Here is an 11,552-nt window from a genome sequence, read left to right as displayed (position 1 = left end):
GTAATTTTTACTGTATTTAACTTTTATTTTCTTCATTCTTTTCTTATATATTTGTTATTGATTTATAGTAGGGGTGAATAAACGGTTCTCGGATATTCAGTTAACCGAGAACCAAATCGAAACTGGCCAGTTATCGATTAACCAATAACTGAAATTCACGATGTTCGGGTCGGTACTGGTTTGGTATTTTTCTCAAAGTTAACCGATAACCGAAATTGAATTCAATTATTTATTTAATAAACTTCTATAATACTTTTATACTTTTAAAATTTCATATCTGTATTACATAGATTATGCACTACTTTATGTGGCGTCATGATACACTCGGATTTTGCACTGTTTTAAGGCCATTATTTGGTCCGTTTTTAATGTCAAAGTTGCATTATATGTCCATTATTTTCATATTTTATCTATCTTGGTATTTTGACATGTTTTGTGAGAAATGTGCATATTTGAGCCTAAAAAGGGAGTTAAAACGCGAAGTAGGAAATCTGGAGAGCTTCAGGTGGCGTCCGGCGACCGCCGGCACTTAGCGGAGACAAAGACACGCCCGGCGACCGCCAGGAAGTGCGTGGCGACCGCCGGCCAAGGTGCTGCGGCCCGCCACAAAAACGCGGCGCGCGACAGCTGTCTTCAAACTCAATTTTCTGGTGATCCTGAAGTTAGACCGGGGCGTTCTACACACCATTCTTTTTTTCTTGAAAATAGCTTCAAGTTGGTACCAGGATCACCTCAATCGGAGTTCTGTGGAGAGAGTTATGGCCATTCTACCAAAGTCGCGCAAAGCTGCCAGCTGCAGTCTAGGCGGAAATTTAAAGAAGGAAGGAAGATATTACCTTGTGAAGTCAAATCTTTTCCTTCTACTATGGGGCACGAAAATTACATCTTTCCTAATGCTTGGAGGAAACTTATTAACAAATTTAAATCCTTCTCAAGCTTATATATACCCCATAACTTCATTCATAGAATCCAACCCTTCCATAGCCCCCAAAATGGGAGCCTTCATGGCTCCCCCTCCATCTTCCTTCTCTACTCCATAACCTAATTCTTCCATCATTCTTGGAGATTGAAGCAAGGCAAGAGGAGCATGAAGACTTCAAGATTCATCCTTGGGTTTTGTTTGTTTATTTCATGTCTCGTACTTTAATTATTGTTTTAGTTCATCTGTCTATGGATTGCTAAACAATAGAATTTTGAGGTTTGATAGTATTTGACTTTTAAGTAGTTCTTTTTATGTTTAATGTTCAGAACTCGTTTCCACTTGATTTTTCTTGAACTTTTGTTCGACTAATTGGCCGTTACCTTGATTATTGTCAATCTTTGATCGGTGATAGCTTTGATTGGTTTATCTTATATGTTCATACAATAATTGTGACATGAGTATTGATGCATGATAGGGAGAAATCGTGGTAAAAATTGAGTCGGATGAACGTAGAACTAATTAGAATAACTAAAGAGTTAGTGAAATCATTATCCTTGAAATTCCTCTGTGTGCCTAATATTATCTTCTTTGCCCTTATTGTTTTACTTTATTTAATTTTGTTTAGTTTAGAACCCAAAACTTTTGTTTCTCTAGATAGTGTTTGACGCTTAGTACATGATAGTCAGTTGCAATTATATTCCTCGTGTTCGATATCTCGGTACTGACCTTTAGCTATACTAGATCTACCATGTATACTTGCAGGTATTTTTAGTGCTAATAAAAAGTGCATCACGTCACCATAGAAGAAAATGTAATTTACGTCCGAATTTTGTCAAAGTCTATTTTAATTTATCTCACTATCATTTATAATATCTCAAAGTTAATAAAGTGCTTGAATATTATTTTAAAAATAAGTTCTCTCAAAGTCAATAAAATGCCTAAACATTATTTTTATAAAAAAAAGGATATCCCTTCACTTAATTATCGTAGAAAAGTTTTTAGATCATTTAAAATTTAAACTTTTGATGTGCCTAAACAAATTTATACTCCCTCCGTCCACGAATAAGAGTCCCGTTTTTACATTTTGGTCTGTCCACGAATAAGAGTCCCGGTTCATAATTAACATAAATGGTAAAGAGACCCTACATTCCACTCACATATCATTTAAAACTAATATATATCATTTAAAACTAATATATATCATTTAAAACTAATATATACAAGTGGGACCCCTATTCCACTAACTTTCTTCCACCCACTTTTCTTAACATTTCTTAAAACCCGCGCCATTTAGAAATGAGACTCTTAATCGTGGACGGAGGGAGTATATTACTAGGAAATAGGAATAATAATAATATATTAATAATAAAAGTAGATGAAAAGTGAAAAGTTAAAAGTTGAAGTGTTGGAATTTGAATCATTCGGTTATTTCTGATAACCGACCGGTTCTACCGAGTTGGTTAGTTAAGTAACCAAACTAGAGATCGGGTCGGTTCGGGGGAGCTCTGCTGATAGCGGTGTTGCTTTATCTCTGCATTGTATTTCTGTTGAAGGTCTGTTCCCTCCTCCATCCACTTCGTCGGAGCTCTGCTGATAGCAGTGCTGCTTCACAAAAAACGTAGCCGTTTTATCTTTGGGACGATATGTCAATCCGAGAGCATTACTAGGGCTTATCTCGTCCTGTGGAAAGAGGACTCCTCAATTCGGCTAGGTACTGTTTATAGTTTATTTGTTTCGATTTTCCTTATAATTGAGTTTCAATTTTTCCATTCTATATTCCTTTATTTGGATTGTATTACGCCGATTTATGTCTTGTAATCTATAAACCAACACAACAAACAAACTCATTCAAAAAATAGAATACAAAAATTATAAAATAAGCAATCTTTTAACATAGTAGTCAACTCAAATAAAAATAAAATAATGGAATATTAAATTTTAGTTATAAAAATCAATAATTTTGGAGCACTTCTTAAACATCTTGGTTGTGTTGTTTAAAAACACAATATAATAGTTTTTATATTTGTAAGGAATTAATTTAAATTAAATTATTTTTGTTATTATTGAATTTTTATAACCAAAATTTATCTTTACTTTTAAGTTAGTCATTATTTCATATTTTATTTTTTTAATTTTACTTTTATTTTCTAACTATTAATGCACTTTTATTATATTAACGAAGACAAAAAAGACAAAACAGAAAAAGTAAATCTAAACGGTGCAGATATATAAATAAACACCACAACATTAAAAATGACCTTTATGTCATTACATTAACTAATTGGAAGTGTATTTCTTCAATAAACGGGCATTAGACATGCAATATAGGTGTTGCTTCATTTTAAAAAATGAATATAAAACTAAACTAAAGATCCATGGGATCATGTGGCATGATATTTGAAACATCAATTTAATTCTATGAATGACATATGTTCAACGCCAAAGAGTAAACTACTAGTACTCCATGTTTAGTTTTATTTTGAAATTTGATACCATAGACCCCTAGCAAAAGAAATGAGTGTGATAAATGAGTATATGTCTTTAGACACTTTTTTAACTCAACTAATTATAACAAGAAAATCAATTAATTCATATATACTAGTATAAAATTTAGATGAATTATATGTATGTGCAAGCTAATGCATCTCATGGAAAAGTTAAAGTATAATCTTATTTTGTTGGGTATATTTTATTTTGAAATGAAATTAAAAAATGGAGTCTAATATTATTTTTTTAAACACAAAATTTTTAATATTCTTGTAAAACATGTACAAGTGATTGATTAAAAAGGTGTCTAATATTCTTTTTTACTTTCGTTTTGGCAAAATGATAGTAATAAATATAGTTAAAGTGGTGAGTGTGTAATGCAAGAGAGAATATTATGAAGAAGGGTCTTCTTTATATTATTCGACAACCTTTATCCGGTTACCTCATTCGCAAAGTTTCGTTATGAAAAAAATTAATGATTTGATTTCTTTAATTTGCACAATCATTATGGCAAGAAGCTTGACATGAACGATAAAACGATGCTTTCCTTTTTCATGTATCATCAAATCAGATTAAAACGCAAGTATTAAAACTAAGCCTTGTAATGAAAAAGTGTCCAAACTATCAATTTTTCCCTGACCTATTCCAGAATGTTGGTATCTAATATTCCTAATTATTGGTGTGGTATAAAGTGTGGTTTAAGTTCCCTCCATAAATATTCATAAATCATGCATAATTTATGCAACAAATCTGACGTCTCAACTCAAATGATGAATGACCGTTAACCTAATTAAAGCAACCTCCCATAATTATACAACCAAAATCCCAAAAGTACCCTCACATAAAAAAAATTACTACGAGCGACCACTAACCTAATCAAAGCTAGCTCACGCAATTAAATTAAACCAATATAATAATAATAATATACGAATTTCCTAAATTGCCCTCCTTCAACATTCATTTGACTGATTTTCTTCGCCATGTCCGAGAATTTTCTTAATTTTTCAGTGTTAATTCCATCTTTAATCTGAAGGAAAAAAAATGGTTGCTGAAAGTAAAGCTTAACAGAGGAATCGTGAAATCGAAGGATCTTCTCAATTAAACTCCATACTCACCCACCCCCAATTTCTTTGAAGCCACTCCCAATCCAATTATACTTCTTCTCTCTACCTACTTTCTCTCTCTTAACTCCGGGGATAGTTGCAGTTGCGGTTACTGGAAAGGGGGAAAATGAAGCAGCTCGCCGCTTTGCAGCAGCAAGGCCGCCGTAGCAACAGTTTCCGAAGCAATTCGTCGCCGCTCGACGCCACGGTCGATGGCGCAATTAAATCGCCGGCGACGATTTTCTGGCTCTTCCTCCACGGTCTATGCTGCTTAATCAGCTTGGTCCTCGGCTTCCGATTCTCGCGCCTCGTGTTTTTCCTCCTCTTCTCCGCCTCGCCGTCGCCTTCGACCACCACGATCTACTCCGCGCTGCGGACGACATTGCCGGCGATCTCGTCGCCGCAGGAGAGGAATGTCTCTGCCGACGGCGGCGGGAGCCGAGTGGTGGTCGGGAGGCACGGGATTCTGATTAGGCCGTGGCCGCATCCGGATCCGGCGGAGGTGATGAAGGCGCACAGGATAATTGAGAGGGTTCAGGCGGAGCAGAGGTCGCAGTACGGCGTGAAGAACCCTAGGACCGTGATTGCTATCACGCCGACTTATGTACGGACTTTCCAGACGCTGCATCTCACCGGCGTGATGCATTTGCTGATGAATGTGCGCTACGATCTCGTCTGGATCGTGGTTGAAGCCGGTGGAACCACCAACGAAACCGCCTCGCTTATTGCCAAATCAGGATTGAAAACTATACACATTGGAGTTGATGGTAAAATGCCCCTTCTGTGGGAGGATCGCCATAAATTCGAATCGAGGATGAGACTCCATGCTTTAAGGTATCATAATACCTAATTTCACAAAACATGATTTCGTTAATTCTAGCTTTGCTGTTTCAGTTTGGTGTTGCTAGTGTGGAAGTTTTTATGTTTTTAGTTGTTCTATATGTGCAGAATTGTGAGAGAGAAGAAATTGGATGGGATTGTGATGTTTGCAGATGATAGTAATATGCACAGTTTGGAGTTGTTTGATGAGATCCAGAATGTGAAATGGATAGGTGCAGTTTCCGTTGGAATTCTTGCACATTCCGGAGGTTCTGAAGAAGGAGACCTGCTGATGCAAGAAAGTGATGCTGATGAGAAAGACGAAAAGAAATCACAAATCCCAGTGCAAGGTCCGGCTTGTAATGCTTCAGGCAATTTGGCCGGGTGGCACACCTTTGATACGCAGCCTTTTTTGGAGCGGAGTGCAATATATATAGGAGATCGGGCAGTTGTGCTGCCGAGGAAGCTGGAGTGGGCTGGATTTGCGTTGAATTCGAGGCTGGTGTGGGAGGACGTAGAGGGAAATCCAGTTTGGGTTAAGGACTTGCTTGAGATTGGTAAGGATGGAGAGGACATTGAAAGTCCGTTGTCTTTGTTGAAGGACACTTCTGTAGTGGAGCCTCTTGGTAGTTGTGGACGCAAAATTTTGCTTTGGTGGCTCCGTGTAGAGGCGAGGGCAGACAGCAAATTTCCTGCTAGGTTAGTCTTCTATCATTTACCTTCAGTTTGAAATTTGTTTACTGTACAAATCAGTTTCTGGAGATCGGAAGTTGCTATAGTTAGCAATCTCTCTGTAGGCTATGAAGGAATTTCTTAGTTGCATCAATTCTTGATTTGAATAGCATCTGACACTCGTCCACATATTGTTTTGGGATAGATAAATTTATTAGGTAATGCGTTCCTTCATTTGATCTTTAACTGAAAAGACAGACAGACTGTTTCATTCAAATGCTGTATATAGATGCTTTGTGTTGAAGCTGTTGAAGGCAAAAAGTGTGGTTCTTCAATTAATTTCACATGAACAAGCTAATATTGTCCAATTTTGGTGGATGAATTTCCCTGGGGCTGGTTCTTGTAATCTAGGGACTTTGATGTTGCATGTTGATGAAAATTGTGGGATACGCGCTGGATATAAACCCAACATTGACATGATCAAATATCAATACTCCCTTGACTTGACCAGTTTTTGTAATTTACCTTCCTCAGCAGGAGAACCATATATTTTTCTCAAATTCTGTGGTATATTGGTAGGCAGAAATTGTCTACCAATTGTAAGTAGAAATATCTTAGACAAGTGAGGCTCACATACAATTATAGGTATATTTCCACTGGATAAGTAAGGCTCACAGTATGATCACAACATAGCTTAAGTCTGGTTACTTACTCAACCTCTTGCTTCGTTGGTTTTAGGTGTCACCTTTCCTGGCAGGTTGCCTGCACTTCTATCCTTTTCATCCACCTTTTCTGAAACTTTCCTGCTTTTATACATCTATGAAGTTTCAAATGCTGTCAAGTTATATTCATTTAGCGTCATATGTGCAATTACACAGTTTGGTTTCACTTACTGTAACTTTTATATGAATAAGCGAATGTTGGCTTCACAATGTCTAGATACCCTACCCCTTGCAGTTGTGTTGTGGCTTATTGCTAATTTTACGCGCATGCTTCTGTTTGAATTTTTGCGCCACTTGTGAGATTGATATAAAAATTAGTTAAGCATACATTGAAACTTAGTGACAGACTTGACCTAAAATAATTACTAATACTTCTGTTGGATTTTATGCCTGCTTAGAAATTAGAACTAACAGTTTGGTTTTACCTAATCCATGTCAAAGCACCAGTTCAAGCCAAGTGTACGTTCATGATAATAACATTTTTATCATCTCATTCGTATTGGGTGCTGGGATAGGAAATGAAATAGAACATCCCTATATGATTGGGAAATCTGTTGTAGAATTAAAAATCTTGAACTACTTTATATTTGGCATCCTTGCCATGCCTTAGCTTGCTGCTTTTGCCTGAATTATTGTTTCGATACACAAGTAAAAATCTGTAAGTCCGTTCATGCTAACAGCTACAGGCCTTACTCCCATGTCTCCTACGTGCATGAAAACCTCTGTACATCAGATATTCACTCTACTAAGTATGCTCCTAAGTGTACTAATTTATAGTAGTAAAAGTTATACTCTATATCATACTATATTTTTTATGTTTATAGTTCAAGATGCAAACGACTAAGGTAAATTAGCTTCAGTGAAGTCAGGATGGACATTATGCACCCTCAAACAAATCTTTTATATGTCCTGGAATTTATTGGAGCTAGTGATGCTATGCGTTCCACTTCTTGTATATAATTAGGCTAACAATTCTCTCAAGATCACAATACTTAAATCAATAGGCCAACTGATAGAAAATTCAACTCTGTGTTTTCCATTATAGTTATCGATGAGCTTTTCGACACATGTTTTATTATGTTGAATACCAAAAGGATTTCTGCTACTACAAGTACTAGATTTAATTGAGTGAACTATTATCATACAACATTCTTATTTGAAAATATAAAAAAGTGCAGCTTCGGTGCGCTAGAATTGCACCATCTTTCTTATGGAGTAATTACTTTTAGAATCTGTTTTTCTGGCAATCTATGTTCTGAAACAGAAGTAGTTGTTCATAGAAATACTGTGATTGTAAAAATTGTTTCTTGCTCAACTTTGTTCAGTGATGCTGGGATTTTAGCTGGATGTTTTGATTTTGTTACCTCTTTGCTCTTGTATCATTATGCTCATCAGCTTCCCTAAGTATAAAATTCTTTTTTTTCCACGCAGCTGGATAATTGACCCGCCATTAGACATCACGGTCCCTGCTAAACGCACACCATGGCCTGATGCTCCTCCCGAGCTCCCATCCTATGTTGAGAAAGTGACCACTATACCAGAGAACACTGAAAAGCGGCCAGCCAAGAGCGGGTCAAAACGAAAGCGCAGTTCCAGAAGCAAGAGGAAGCACAACGCGAAAGTGTTGGATATTCGTGCTTCCACAAAGCATGCTGGAGACAATTAACAAAGAAGAAAGACGTGGGAGACAAATGGGACTTTAGGAACTTAAAAAACCCATGATATCACCACTTTTGTGAATTCATTGTGACTATGAGGCCACCTTCGACATCCGAAAGCTTGAAGCCATGGAGACGGGAACTCTGATCTCTCTCGAGGAATGCAGGAAGGCATGTGTTACCTATACTAGCCAGTTGATAATGTTTGAGAATTTTTGGCCCATATTCTTATTTCTTCATCAACTATTTCCCTAATTCATTTTCATATTTCTCAATATCTACGGTAACAAGTCTTCTTTTGGCTTTCATTACTTTTGTCACGCTTGGCAGAATATGTATTTACACTCTCCCAACTTTTATACGTAGTTTCCAGCAATAGAATATATTTCTGTTATCCCTAATGCAGCCTTTTTCTTAATAATAATAAAAACATTCACAACCACAGTATCTGCTGAAAAGTTGTCCCTTAACTATTTATGGTCCTCACTCCATTTTAAATTTCACTAGTATATTTTAAAACATTGATTTAATAATATAAATTAATTAATTAAATAAAATTAGAAACAATATCATTATATGAAAATTATAAATAAAAAATCTACGTGAATAAACTTTTTTTAATTTCCTTAGTTATGACATGATTTTATAGCAATTACATAACATTTATGCTATTTCCTTCACCTGCAGTATGCACGACTCATTATATTTCTTTCAGATATGTATATAATATTAAATTTTTATCCATTAAAGAAGCGTAATATAGAAAAATCACTTATAAAAATTAGCACATAAACGTTGATTAAAATTTTTTGGATATTTACAGAAGTGCAAACACACATTAATTAAAAACAAATAAAGAAATAATCCAAACTTAAAAGTATGCAAACTTAAGTTGAATAAGTGGATTTCCAAGTCGTAAATACGAACACTCCAAAACAATAATAATCCTTAAGTTATTTGCATAAAATTAATCTAGGTATTACAAAACAAACATCAGTCTAACATATAAAATTCTGAACTAAGATATGACCACCATCAGTTCTCGCGGAAATGGGAATGAATTAGATATGGGAAGATAATATACTTGGGAATTGTAGAATACTTTAGAATTTACATTCTCTTTAGGTTAATAAGTAGACCGAAGTTGAACTACTTTGTAGGGAGCCAAAGACTTACACAATTGGGACCAAAGACTTCCACATGATTTAGACACTGTAAAAGTTTTTCCCACAATTTAATCAATTTTTTCACTTGCTTAACACAAGAATTAAGTATAGTAATTCTTACTCCATAGAGGTGAAGCATTACATACCTCTCAAACTTTCTATGGATCCAATTAACTTCTTGGACCTTTATACGATATCAAATCTTTTTGGAGGGACTGATTACACGAAAAATATCATTTAAAATCTGCTCAACCCGATTATAGCCATTCATTTTGATTGTTCCTATAACTATAAGCACTTTGCATATAAATCAATACAATTTATAAATTATAAGGAGTAAATTTCCTTACATAATAATAAAATAACAATTGAATCAGAACATAGCAGTGATAGCACGTTAAGAAGACACCTTTAGGAAATGAAAAAATAGCCATATTTGTTAGCATAACTATTTCCACGTTCAATTTACACAACCTAAAATCAAAAAGGACAATGAAAATAGGTAAATACTAAAACAAAAAATAATAATAAACAAAGAAAAAGAACCTCAAAGTGCTCGTCCAATTTTAGGAAGCATGAGGTGTGGAGTAGTATTTTTATAGGAAGAAAGAAGTTGAAAACTTAATGGCATGAAGACTTGGGTAGAAGAAAGGCTTTCTCCTGGATGTTCATCAAATAAAAACCTTCCACTCAATCACGTAGGCTTTTCATAGTTCACGCGTTTTCAGCTTTTAATCAAACATTTATACATTTTTAATTTAATATAAATTTTTAAAATTAAATGACAATCCTGTGAATCTCTCTAAAACTCCCCTTTTATATATTGTATAGATAGATTTCTTAATTAAGCGAAAATACTTATAACAATCCATTTTATCACTTAACAATTGATCGGCCTCACTATTTCATCTTTTCTTTATTTTATTTTGTTCCAACTAATTAAATTTCAAAGAAAAGATGTACTCCCTTCATTCCATAGTAATGGAGACAAAACTTTTCGGCGCGGAGATTAAGAAAAATTGTGTTAGGAGTTAAGAAAAGGGAGAATAAAGTGGAAAAATGAAAAAAGGAAGAGAGATGAAGAGAAAAAAAGTAAGAGAGAGTAAAGTAGGTGTGGAAAAATGTGTTGACTTTTACTAAAAAGGGAAATGACCCTATTACTATGGAACGTACCAAAATGACAAAATGACTCTATATTACTATGGAATGGAGGGAGTATTAAACTTATAAAAATGATATTTATATTAAAAAAGACATTATATTAAAAATACAAAAAAAATTAAAATTAAAATGACATAATTGAAATGCTAAAATTACAATGTATTGAAAGCGAGGGATAATTTTTTTGATGTAAAAAAATGTATGATGAATGAAGTATTTATAGATGATTTATGGGATGAATTGGGGAATAAAAAAATTAAAAGTGAGAGAAAATGGTAAATAAAGGTAATATTTGCGAAAGTGAGCAATTATTCTCTTTATCTTTTCTGATTTTTTTTTCAAACTTTTCTGATTTTTTATAAAATAAAAACTCAAACGGTCAAAACGACGTCCACTTGTGGGGTAAGTGGGCATCAACTTGTAATAAATAAATTTCTTTTTATAAATGCTTAAAATAGGTTTTACAAATAAAGCAGTATAAACCATGCTCTTCATCTTATACCCCAAGCCCCGTTTGATAGCTATATTACGCCTAGATGAGGACAGTAATCTGGATTTATTTATGTATTTGGTAGCTATGTTACCTATCTTAATAGCCCGTGTTTTGTATCCGGCCCGCACAAAGCCCACTGAAAAATCATGTTTTAACCATACATGTAACTCTCAATTTTGCTACGTTACATATCAGGATACCTAGTTAATTTTAGCAAAATACATATTTACCCATAATTTAAAATTTTCTAACTCTAATCAAAACATAAACGCCTCATTCACTACACAAAAATTGCAACAAGAAGTTCTTCCACAATATTCTCATTCTGCCTCCCTCCAACCCTTCGGCG

General features: G+C 34.7%; 1 protein-coding gene across 1 annotated transcript; it reads left to right on the top strand.

Annotated features, from left to right (window-relative positions):
- Positions 1–4,412: 4,412 nt before the first annotated feature.
- On the top strand, positions 4,413–8,784 carry LOC125195751 (putative beta-1,4-xylosyltransferase IRX14H). The gene is made up of 3 exons (XM_048093951.2): positions 4,413–5,346; positions 5,461–6,030; positions 8,157–8,784. The coding sequence occupies exons 1-3, from the start codon at positions 4,640–4,642 to the stop codon at positions 8,389–8,391; spliced, it is 1,512 nt and encodes a 503-aa protein (XP_047949908.2). The 5' UTR covers positions 4,413–4,639; the 3' UTR covers positions 8,392–8,784.
- Positions 8,785–11,552: the final 2,768 nt, after the last annotated feature.

This window comes from Salvia hispanica, chromosome 4, assembly GCF_029641045.1.
Source record: "Salvia hispanica isolate PSC_SH4W2 chromosome 4, Shi_PSC_v1, whole genome shotgun sequence".
NCBI lineage: Eukaryota > Viridiplantae > Streptophyta > Magnoliopsida > Lamiales > Lamiaceae > Salvia > Salvia hispanica.
The sequence above is the reverse complement of the archived record's forward strand: the minus strand, read 5'-3'. Positions and strand labels throughout refer to the sequence as shown.

Coding starts and splice junctions, on each gene's coding strand:
- LOC125195751 (XM_048093951.2), top strand. CDS start 4,640: ATGAAGCAGCTCGCCGCTTTGCAGCAGCAAGGCCGCCGTAGCAACAGT. Junction 5,347..5,460: donor ATGAGACTCCATGCTTTAAG/GTATCATAATAC, acceptor CTATATGTGCAG/AATTGTGAGAGAGAAGAAAT. Junction 6,031..8,156: donor GACAGCAAATTTCCTGCTAG/GTTAGTCTTCTA, acceptor TTTTCCACGCAG/CTGGATAATTGACCCGCCAT.